Here is an 11,847-nt window from a genome sequence, read left to right as displayed (position 1 = left end):
CACCCTCTCCAGGTCTCACCCCTGCCCCCCACCCAACCCAGGTCTCCCCCCGTCCCCCACCCTCCCTGGGTCTCCCCCCGCCCCCCACCTTCCCCAGGTCTCCCCTCAGCCCCCCACTCTCCCCGGGTCTCCCCCCACTCCCCACTCTCCCTGGGTCTCCCCTCAGCCCCCTGTCCCCCACTCTCCCAGGTCTCCCCCTCGGCCCAGCCCGGGCAGCCTTCACTACTCCGACGAGGACGTCACCAAGTACAACGACCTCATCCCGGCAGAGAGCAGCAGCCTGACAGAGAAGCCTTCTGAAGTCTCCGACTCTCAGGTGAGGGGCAGGAGGGCCTGGTGCCCGCTCACGGTGGGGGTGCTGTGTGAAGCCCCCTGCCCCGGAGTATGGGCCTGCCCACCGCTTCCTGCCCTTCTTCCCTTTATGGACTGGAAAGACTGAGGGGCCCCAGGAAACCCCCCGGACGGCGCACTCAGGTCAACTGCCACGTCTGAGCTGCACTCAGTCTGCACCTGGGTTGGTGGGGTCCCTGGAACTCCCAAGAGCAAAAGTCTAGCAGGAGCCCCCCGACATGCTCTGTCCCCGGTTGTCCTGGCCCGTCTCTCCTCGAAGACAAGGAGAGGGATGCAGACACTGGAGCCCTGCTCGGCCGGAGCCGGAGGACAGCTGAACCTAGCTAATCAGGGTCAGAATGAGCTCCAGAAGTGGGGGGCTGGGCCCCCAAGGTTGGGAAGCAGTGCATACCACTAAGGCATTAAGCTTTGGAGCTTTAGACCTGAGTTGCGTCCTGGCTCTGCTGCCCAGGAGTCAAGGGTCTCATGGGTGTACTGAGTAATATCTTGAAGCCTCAGTTTCTCTCACTGCAGAATGGGCTCGTGGGACAGAGGGGAGGATTTGCTGAGGTTATGTTCAATGAATGTCAGCTCTTAATACTGAGAAGGCGGCGGTGCCTTTGGGAGACATGGAGCTTTAGAGAGGCTGCCATTGGGTGGGCAGGCGGGGTCATGCGTGGACACTCTGCCCCAAGCTTTGGGGAGAGGGTGTCTGGTGCATTCCAGCCGAGTGATGTTACAGCCTCTCGCCCTAGCCCTCCTGGCCTTGGCCAAGCCTGCTGGTTGCCAAGGAAGGGGCCGCAAAAGGCCACGGTGTCCCATGCCCTGGACCTTCCTGTCCGGTCCTGGGAGAGGGTGAGAAGGGATAGAGGCCAGCAGGAAGTGGGGCTGCTGGCCGGGCCGGAGTTGCCAGCCAGCCTGGGGTCCAGTCACGGCCCCGTAGACCAAAGGCCTCTCTCTTGCTCACTGCTGTTTTGTTCAGCTCCAGGGTTACCATCGGGCTTGGCAGAGCCGGTAAGGCTGGAGCTGACACCACAGCTCAGAGCTGGCAGGGGCCAAGATGTAGCTTAGCCTGGTTTACATGGGGACCCACGTGATCCAGGTTATGGCATCTCGTTGTGAGTAGTTAACTGTTTGCTGCCACGCCCGTACTGGGACTTAAACGGCCGTGCTTCCTGAAGCACTTTTCCTTCTTTCTCTCCAAAGATGGTGGTGAGCCTTTGGCTTGTTGGTACCCAAGGTAAAAGTCAAAAAAGTAAAGGGAGACTTCCCTGGTGGTCCAGTAGTTAAGACTCTAGGCTTCCAATGCAGGGGGCACAGGTTCAATCCCTGGTCAGCAAGCTAACATCACACATGCTTCACAACGCAGCCAAAAAACAAAATTAAAGGGATTCCCCGTGTCAGTGGGGCGGTCACCAAGGGCTTCCTGAGCCCCTTCCTGTCTGTGGAGAGGGCATCGTGGTGGCCGGCAGAAGAGGCTCCCTGTTGACTCTGCTCAGCCCCCCTGACCTTCTGCAGAGGGCATTGTGATCCACGCTCATCAGCTGAGCGCCGACCTTTCAGAGAGTAACCCCTCTGAGTCCACAAGGGACTGCCCTAGTCCCGGGAGCTCTCTGTGAGCACCCTGCATGAGTCTGGGGGACACCCACATGGGATGCAGAGCTGACCCCTGAGGCCATGCCAGGGCCTCCCAGCCTTGAAGAAGTTGCTGGGAGAAGAATTCCCATCCCGGGAGCACCCCACTTCAGAAGTCACCCCAGGATGGACAGAGCACCCAGAATCCTCCTTATAGCTATTGGTCTCATTTATTCAGAACAAGCCCTTCACTTGAACACTGTTTCCATAGCAAACTGGGACCAGTCACTACCCCGCCCCCGGCCCTCTCCGGGAGCACACACCCTAGAGAGGAGGCTTTCTGGTTCCAGAATGCCAGATCTGAGGACCACAGCCCAGGCTTGGAGCTCTGCGTGCAGCCTTTGGGATAGTTCGGGGTTTGATTTGGGGCTGGATTCAGTTGACTTGGGTTTATGTACTCTGTCCTTTTTCTTTTTGGGGGGGAGCTGCAACTCGCAGCATGTGGGGTCTTAGTTCCCCAACCAGGAATTGAACCAGTGCCTGCTGCAGTGGAAGCACAGAGTCCTAACCCTGGGCCACCAGGGATCCCCAGGCTTATTTACTCTGAAAGCTAAGCTCCCTGAGGGCAGGAGACCCGAATTCAGTCCCTGGGTCCGGAAGATCCTCTGGAGAAGGAAATGGCAACCCACTCCAGGATTCTTGCCTGGGAAATCCCACGGACAGAGGAGCCTGGCCGGCTACAGTCCACGGGGTCAGAAGAGTTGGACACGACTGAGCAACTAAACCGCCAGCACGAGTTCCCTGAGGGCAGGGACCGTGACAGTTTTGTTCACGCTATATCCCCAGTGTCCTGCACGTCACTGGGAGGCGGTCACTCTGTGCGTGTCTGTTGAAACCATGAAAGAGTCATTGGAGAAGGTCATCAGGCTGAATAGACTCAAGACCAAGTATGGTTAGCAGGATAGAGAAACAAAGATTTGTGGTTGTAAGCTTTCCTTTTCAACCAGCATCAGATCTCAGACATTCAAAGAGGCCCTTCAAAGTGGCACTGATCACAACAGCTGCGCCCCTCGTGGGCTACCCACGTGCCTCACCACAGGGTAGCTTCACACCGACCCTCCGAGGCCGGCCTCAGTGGCATCTTTGTACGAATGGGAAAACTGGGGTCAGAGAGCTTACGCGCGTTGACTCAGGTCCGAACGTGCAAACTCAGGGTCCCGGCTCCCTGTGGGCTGGAGTCGGGGGCAGATGGGAGACAGAGCAGCTGGCCGCCCTCGGATGTCCACTGAGTGATGCTCCGCATACCAGTGCCCTGGGGTGGGGGGATGCGGGGGACTGGTGGCCCAACCTCCCAGGGTCCGCCTGGGCCCTTTCATCTCTGCAGATGCCAGCGCGCTCCATAAATAACTCCCTGTGCTGCTCGCTCGCCCCTGTGAGAAGCAGCTGGACTGCACATTAGTGTCCAGAACGCGCAGCGCGCAGCCTCACAACTTCTAGCTCCGGGCTCACGGGAGAGGCCCTGTTAGTCCTGCCTGGGGAACCTCCCTCAGGGTCAGCAGCCAACCCCCGACCCCTTGGGCCAGCTGTCTTCCTAAAGTCCCTGCCCCCAGGCCCCGTGGCACCTGGTTGGAACTCTAAGTCAGACCACCCAAAAGTCACCCTCCGGAACTGGATTCTTCCATTTCTAGCTGCCCAGCCATTTCCCTGTGATAGGGGAATAAGCACAAAGTCAAGGCTTCTTATAAACAAACACACATGCTGCCATGTGGGAAAGGCCAGAACGGGGCTGTGAGTGGAGGCCGGAGGAGGGAAGGGCCGGTTTCCCTCCAGAAGGCACGGGGTGGGGCTGGGGGCCATGTCTCCAGGGCTCTAGGAGAAGGAGGTTCCCCGGCAGGGGGACCCACAAAGGCTGAGACTTATGTGATGGAACTTCTAAAAATGAAGTATGGCCACGGTCCAGCTTCATTTCAAAGTCAGAGCCCACGATGGGTAGAAAAATCACATAGTTAGCACACAAATAAATCTCAATGGAGAGAAATTCCAAGGCGATGGCAAGCCTCTCTTAATTGGTACTCAGTTCTCTGTGATGTCCTGGGTCAGCCCTGTAAGCTCATTATTATGAAATTGAGCCTAAAAGAAAAAGGAATTATCAATCAGTTCCGTTCAGTTCCGTCACTCAGTCGTGTCCGACTCTTTGCAACCCCATGGACTGCAGCACACCAGGCCTCCCTGTCCATCAGCAACTCCCAGAGTTTACCCAAACTCATGTCCATTGAGTCGGTGATGCCATCCAACCATCTCATCCTCTGTCGTCCCCTTCTTCTCCCACCTGCGATCTTTCCCAGCATCAGGGTCTTTTCAAATGAGTCAGCTCTTCACATCAGATGGCCAAAGTATTGGAGTTTTAGCTTCAGCATCAATCCTTCCAGTGAATATTCAGGACTAGTTTCTTTTAAGATGGACTGGTCGATCTCCTTGCAGTCCAAGGGACTCTCAAGAGTCTTCTCCAACACCACAGTTCAAAAGCATCAATTCTTCGGCGCTTAGCTTCTTTGTTATCAATACATAGGACTTGTTAGATTGTATATACTGTTTATTGAGCACCCAATCCGAAGAGTTAGCCAGGAGTGGCTCTAAGGATTGTTTAAGAATGGCACTTCTTAACCCATGACCCCTGGGGGAGGCCTGGATGGAGTTAGTGGCCACGCACAGGTTGGGCCCTCTGTAGCACCTGGGAGGGGTAAGGAGCCCAAGAACCCTGGAGGAAAATGTCCTCCAGGGGGAACCTGGACCACGGGTTGGGGCGGGGCTCCAGCTGCCAGTCTCCAAAGGAGCTGCCCAGGGTGAGAGCTCACCTGGGGCAACACTTTCCCACCAGGCTTCTTGAGATTCAACAGGATAAGGGCTCCCAGGTGGATTCCCCAGTGGTGCAGTTAGTAAAGAAGCCGCCTGACAATGCAGGGGACTCAAGGAAATGAGGGTTCTGTCCCAGGCCAGGAAGATCCCATGGAAGAGGGCATGGCGACCCACTCCAGCACTCTTGCCTGGAGAGTCCCGTGGACAGAGGAGCCTGGCGGGCTGCAGTCCAGGGGGTCACAGAGAGTCGGACAGAGCTGAGTGCACACACACACCCCCAAGGGCTCTCTGCCTGGTCCCCGAGCCCAGGACAGCGCTTGCCTGTCTCCTGCTGATCTGATACCACTGTCCCTGCTTCCAGAAAGAGACAGAAAAGAGAAAGGCCTTCCTTTGCTCCCTCTCTTTTGTCTCGGTCCTTTCTCGGGGTCCTCCCTCCCTCAGGTCCCCACCTCACTCGCTCTGAGCCTGGATGCCCTCTCCCCCTTCCCCGGGCCCGGTAATTGCTGATGGAGTGGCTTTGAGCTGCTGTTAAGAGGCCTGGGAGCTGAAGCGGTGGCCTGATTGCCTGGCAGCCAGGGACTGGCAATGAAAGGCCCCCTTTGTGCTGGGCCGGCGACTGGGAAGCTGCATTCAATTACCGAGGGCCGGGCGAGAGTTGAAAGCAGGATTGGGAGCCCCTGGTCCCCCCCTCGCTTTCTTTCTTCTCTTCTTACCCCACCCCCATCCAGAAAAGAAACAGATGTTCTCCGAGGTGGAGACAGAGGGGAGTGCGTGCAGAGACCCCCTCCTGCAGTGTTGGGGAGCTGGGGGAGGGGCGGGCCAGACTCTAGCCGCGCCCCCTGCGCCCGCCCCCCGCCACACCCCTCCTCCACCGGCTTTGCTGTCCCAGTCCAGTGGCACACAGTAGGTGCTTAACAGAGGGCAGGAGATGATTTGGACGAATGGGCTTTGGTTTGGGCCCCCAGGAGGGCCAGAGAGGCCCCTTCCCCACCCTGCTGGTCACAGCTTCATCCTGGGGGTGGCAGTGGGGTTGTGGGTAGGCAGGAACCAAGCATTCTCCTTCCCGGGCTGTCTGAGCACTGGTCAGCCTCCCCTTGGGACTTCCCTGGCGGTCTAGTGGTAAGTCTGTGGTGTGAGTTCAGTCCCTGGTCAGAGAACTAAGATTCCGCAAGCTGCATGGTGTGGCAAAAATAAATTTAATTAAAAATGTGAGTCAGTCTCCCCTATCCCGTGCCCCTGTGATCCTTCCCAGAGGGGCTTTAGGCCCCATGTCAACAGACCCCTTTTACTTTTCCCCTAATGATACCTTTAGACTGTTCTCGCATATATTAGTTGAGTTCATCCTGTGAACGTCAGGATCCACCCATTGTACTGACCAGGATACTGAGGCCGAGAGAGGATAGGTCCACACTTACCCAGCTGGGAAGGGACAGAATCAGGTGGTGCTTCTGTCCCCCCACCCCCCCAGCCTGGAGACTCATTCACTCCAGACCCACAGTGATTTGGGGATGCATCTCCAAGGCTGGGGCCTGGGGCTGGCTGAAGTTCTAGAACATCTAGCAGTCACTCCAGCCGGTCGCTGGGTGCCCTCCAAGAGGGAGCTGACCTGTAGGGAAAACCGTGGGGCCCCTCTCTTGATCCCCAGACTCACAGACCCTCACTGTGCCTGGACCCCAGGGCTCACAGCCCCCCCAGCCTCCTGTATCCTCCACGTCTGGCTCAGACCTCCTGCCCCTGGGCTGGCCTCACTGCAGCCCTGGGCTTCAGGAGCCCACCCCCGGCCCCCTTGCCTGCCCTTGGCATACGGAGCCCTGCGGCCTCTGCAGCCCCTTTGTTCGCTCCTGGGCTGGCAGCTGGGCTGTCGGCAAAGAAAGCACTTGTATTGTGCTGCTCTGCATCACGGGGAGAACGGGTGAGGGACTCTCCATTGTCGTGGGCGGCCGGCCCTGCCTGCCAAGATGATGGGGGTCCTGGGAGTGCCTGCTGGGGTGGCGGGAGTGCTGTGGGGGCTGGGGAGGGGGAGGGAGGAGAAGAGCCAGAGCACATGAATCAGCAGATCAGTCTGGGAGCATTTAACATCCCCTTCGAGGACAGAGGAGTTCCCCTTCCCGTCTTGTGACCTCCAGGCAGGAGTTCAGGAGTTCTGGAGTTCAGAGCATGTGTAGGTTTCGGAAAATGAGGCCAATCCGTGCTCAGGTCCAGCTCATCCTTTCCTTGGGCAAAACCATCACTCTCTCAACAGCACTCAGGTAGTAGCATCATCGTAGCTGCAGCACAGAGGTGTGAAATTTAAAGACGAGAATGCAACTCAGCGTTTCCTCCTGTCTGGCAGCGAGCCTGCTCCAGAGTTGGTGTCATTTTAGTTCTGTGCTTTGTACCCGTTTCCCTTGAAGGCTTAGATGCCGCAAAGGGCTTTGAGTTCCTGAAAACAGGTGCACACTACCTTTCCCACACATAGCTCAGAACCTTTGGGCAAGGGCAACGCTCCGTTTTCTTTTTTTTCCTTTTCTAAGATTTCTGGGCTGAGTTTTTGGCTGCGGTGGGTAGTTGCCGTGCGCGGGCTCCCCACTGCAGTGGCTTCTCGCGTTGTGGGGCAGGGGATCTAGGCGTGCTCAGGCTTCAGTGGTTGTGGTTCACGGGCTTAGCTGCTCCGGGACATGTGGAATCTTCCCAGACCAGGGATCGAACCGGTGTCCCTTCCATTGTAAGATGGGTTCTCAATCACCAAACCACCAGGGAAGCGCTCCATTTTCCTTGCCTATAGAGCAAGACACAGATGATTACCCTGGACTTGTTTATACTGGGCTCACTGGACTGCAGGGTTTTGCCAATGTGTATTTCACTCCGGTTGATAAAATAAATTTACTGCCTCTAAGCATGTATTCACTGGGCAGAGATGAGGCAACTCGAGCTTGGTCTTCTAGAATGATATTTGTTGAGCATGTACTATTCACTAAAACCAGTGCATCCCTTCCAGAGAGTTCTAAAGGCCTTTCCATCTGCTGTCTTTTTAGTTCTCAAAACATCACTGGGAGCTGGGGGTGGGGAAGAGATGCATGATATTTTTAGCTCCACGATTCAGAGTCGAATGTTACTTTACAAACCAGATGGACTCTTCTCTTGCACCGATTTTCCCAAAAGCCAGCTAGAGCACGGGCCAAGGACCCCAGAATATCAACCGTATTAAGGATAATTTAATTTTTTTTATTTCTCCCCCCGAGCTTCAGGGTCATCACCGTGTGAAAATTCAGAACTTCTGTTGATAATCTTTCTCGTGCTTCTTTTATAACTGAGTGTGGCTTTTATTTTGGATCACACGTGGGTGAGCATCAGCATTTTGTTCAGCGCCAGGAGCCTCTGAAGGCCTTCCAATCTGGTCCTGGCTTTGTCCCCAGTCACACAGTAAGTCAGAGGCTGGATCGGGACTGGAACTCAGGGTATCATGCGTGGGCCTCTGCTTTATTTACTGTCCTAGAGATTTGTTTTTATTTATCCATCTGGTTGCGTCGGGTCTCGGTTGCAGCGCACGGGGGCTTCTGTTGCAGCACGGACTCTCCAGTTGGGGTGTGCCAGCTCGGTAGTGTGGTGTCCAGGCTCCAGAGTGCTCAGGTCTACTTTCTCCGTGGCATGGAGAGTCTTAGTTTCCCAACCAGGGATCAAACCCGCATCCCCTGCATTGCAAGGTGGATTCTTAACCATTGGACCACCAGGGAGGTCCCTGAACCTCTATTTTTAAATGTCGGTTGGTTATTCTTCAGGTTTGATGAGGCCAGCAGATCAGGAGATGACTGCTAGTGGAAAGATAGCTTATTATTCGCAGATCCCCAGAAGAGGGGGCACAGCAGGCCACGTGGAGCCACATGAGGCGGTACCAGGCTTGGTGAGGAGGCGGATGGAGCAGGAAGGAAACAGGAAGACTCACCTTGCACCCTTTATTCAGGTTCCCAGAGGCAAGGCAAGCAGGCTTAGCAGAGTTTGAATGAATTCAGGGGACCCTGGAGGGTAGGGGCTGCCCCTAGTTGTATGGTACCTGACCCTGCGGTGATTGGAGGCAGGGAATAGTGGGTCCAAGTCAGCGTGTAAGCGCCCATCAGAGGAGGCGATGCAGGCAGGGGCTCTGGGTATAAAAAGCTGCTTGCTCTCTGAGACCTGTCTAGTCTTGGGAGGGGTAGTCCCTCCAGGGTCAGCAAAGATAACAAAGCATCAGAAAGGAAAGAACCATGATGCATGCAACCTCGGAAAACACCATACTAAACGAAAGAAGCTCAGACACAAAAGCTGCATACGGTGTGATTCCATTTTTATGCAACATCCAGAATGGGTCAGTCCGAGGGGACGAGAGTAGATGGGTGGCTGCCAGGGGTGGGGATGGGGGGAGGAGGTTGGGGAGGAGGAAGTGGGGAGAGACTGCTTAGTGGGCACTGGGTTTTACTCTGGGGTCATGACGGAAATGTTTTGAAATGAAAAGAAGCGATGGTTGCCCGGCAGTGTGCATGTACCAAATGCCGGTGAATCAGACCCTTGACAGCGGTGTGTGAATTTCACCTTGATTTTTTTTCTTTTTTTTTTTTTTTACTGATTCATGGAGCTCTTTTTCTTTTTTAATCGAAATTTATTTTTCAGTTGGAGTATAATTGCTTTACAGTGCTGTGGTGGTTGCTGCTGTACAGCATGAATCAACTATAAGTATTAATATATACATATATTATATATATACATATATAACATATATATATATATATATATTCCCTCCCTCTTGAGCCTCCCTCCCACCCTGCATCCCATCCCTCACTTTGATTTTTTTCAAAAGCTTAGAACTTGGGTCTTCTGGGTCACATCGGCGTCCGCAGGCTCTGTGCCAGCTCTGGGGGAGACACTTCCTACCCATCACGTGTTCTGAATGCCTTTCACCCCCGTGGCAGACTCGAGGCTGAGATGCCCACGGCGCAGGGCACAGAGGAGGCTGAGAGGAGCTTCGGCCCGGAGTGCTCTGTGCCTCCCAGCCCTGACCCCGTCCCCGGGGTCGCTGACACCCCATCGGTTCTCTGCCCTCCCAGGGAAGCGACAGCGAGTACGAGGTTGACGCGAGCCACCAGAAGGCCCACTCTTTCGTCAACCACTACATCAGCGACCCCACCTATTACAACTCCTGGCGCCGCCAGCAGAAGGGCATCTCTCGGGCCCAGGCCTACAGCTACACGGAGAGCGACCCGGGCGAGCCGGACCACGCCACCCTCTCCAACAGCAGCAGCGCCCAGCCGGGCAGCCTCTTCCGGCCCAAGGCCAGTCGGACCCCAACGCCCCAGAACCCCCCGAACCCCCCAAGCCAGCAGAGCACCCTCTACCGCCCCCCCAGCAGCCTCGCCCCGGGCTCCCGGGCCCCCATTGCAGGGTTTTCATCGTTCGTTTGATGTTTGATGTCGTCCTCCCGGCGGAAGAGGAAAAAGAAAACACGGCACCCAGCTCCTTTCCACCCCTCCCCGCACCGCCTGCCAGAAAACAAAAACACCGAGAAACCAAGTCAACTTTTCACCTCCTGAGTTTATTTTTCCAGAGATTCCAGGGCCAGCAAAGCCAGTGTGGAGAAGCATGGAGAAAAACCATGAGGGGACGTGTGTGGCCTCGAGATTGTGGGGTTTGCTGCAGCTTCAAGGGGCTGAGCGGGAGTTGGGGGGGCGGGGTCGGCTGCGGTGGACACCAGTGAGTTTAGGCGGATGGAGGCAGAAGGAGGGAAGGAGGGAGGGAAGGCAAGGACTGGAGGGCCATCAGGTGGGCGTGACCGGGGCCAGGAAGCTTCTGGTAGTCCAGCCGGCTCCTCCCTTCCCCATGTGCTGCAGCTCTGGGCCCAGTGCTAGCTGGTGCCCGGATGGGCATGCCGGGTGGGGGCAGGCGCCCCTCCCCCCGCCCCCTGCAGCCTGGCTTCTCCACAGCCTCCCCCCGCCTCCGCCCCGGCTCAGAGTCCCCACCAAGCATCTGGTTTATTTAGGAAAATGAAACCAGCTCAAGGCTGAGACTTTGCCTACCCAGCTCCTTGCTCCTAACTGACCTTTCTGTTGTGAATACAAGGAAGAGGAGGGTCCTTGGGGCTGGGGGAATGGTCCTCACTCCCACCCACTGAACCGAGCCATTCCTTTACTTGAATTCACTTATCCCCGCCCCTCCCGAGCGCAAACTCAGAGAGATGGACTAGGGAACAGTGGGGCCGCCGGCCCAGCATCCCTGGAATAACGGAGCGTGGGGCAGGCCGTTGGGACTGGAAGAAGGACGCTTGGACTTTCTTCTAATTCAGGTACCATCTGCCCCCCCTCCCACCTTCTTAAAGGAAGACAGAAAAAGGGGCTACAGAGACAATAGAAGGGACTGCAGGCTAGGCTGGGGTGAGGCATGACACCTTTACACACACACACACACACACACCACCACCACCACCGCACCCTACACAGACACACCATGCACTCGCAAGGAAAAGGGTCCAGGGATCCCCTCCAGGTGAAATCCCCTTGGGTCCTCCTAGCCAGCAGGGCACTCACTTTCAGATCTGTGTCCCTCGTTCCCAACCCACTGTTCTTCGTGTCTAAGACCCCTGGCGCTTCAGTGCAGGGGCACAGGAGCCCAAGGGGGCGGGCCAAGTCCCTCGTGCAGAGGCTGGAGCTCCCAGCACCTGGTTTACAAAGGCAGAGGCCACCCCAACCCTCAGAAACGTCTTCCAGACTCGGCTCAGCCTGCCAAGGCTCAGAGCAAGGTCCTCCTCCAAACTGGACACGAGCTCCTGGGGTGCACAGCTAGGCCTCCAGGAGGAGCGGGTCAGATGGGACCACGGGACAACTATAGCTGATGGGAGGCAGAGTTTTCACACACGCGCGCGCAAGTTGCCTAGAGGAATGTTCTTTAAAAAGCTACTTCTGGTGCCCTGGGTCTTCCCATCAGCTCAGAGCTTCCAGATACAGGGGTTTAAGAAGGAGCCTTTCCAGCAAATTACCTGGGTGCCCACCCCACCCCACCCTGGAGCCCTGCAAAGGGGCCCACACCCAGGCTGCTCTGGGAGAGGGGTGGCCAGGGTGGGACCCCTCAGTGGAGAGCTCCAGT

At 56.4% G+C, this 11,847-nt stretch overlaps 1 protein-coding gene across 1 annotated transcript in view; it reads left to right on the top strand.

Annotated features, from left to right (window-relative positions):
• SDK2 (sidekick cell adhesion molecule 2) overlaps window positions 1-10,219 on the top strand; it is a 149,321-nt gene extending 139,102 nt beyond the window's left edge. The window contains exons 45-46 of the mRNA XM_055579553.1: window positions 190-316; window positions 9,819-10,219. Coding sequence (XP_055435528.1) covers window positions 190-316; window positions 9,819-10,172 — 481 coding nt within the window. The 3' untranslated portion in view covers window positions 10,173-10,219. The remainder of the gene's footprint in view (window positions 1-189; window positions 317-9,818) is intronic.
• Window positions 10,220-11,847: the final 1,628 nt, after the last annotated feature.

The sequence above is a fragment of the Bubalus kerabau genome, chromosome 4, assembly GCF_029407905.1.
Source record: "Bubalus kerabau isolate K-KA32 ecotype Philippines breed swamp buffalo chromosome 4, PCC_UOA_SB_1v2, whole genome shotgun sequence".
Lineage (NCBI taxonomy): Eukaryota > Metazoa > Chordata > Mammalia > Artiodactyla > Bovidae > Bubalus > Bubalus kerabau.
The sequence above is the reverse complement of the archived record's forward strand: the minus strand, read 5'-3'. Positions and strand labels throughout refer to the sequence as shown.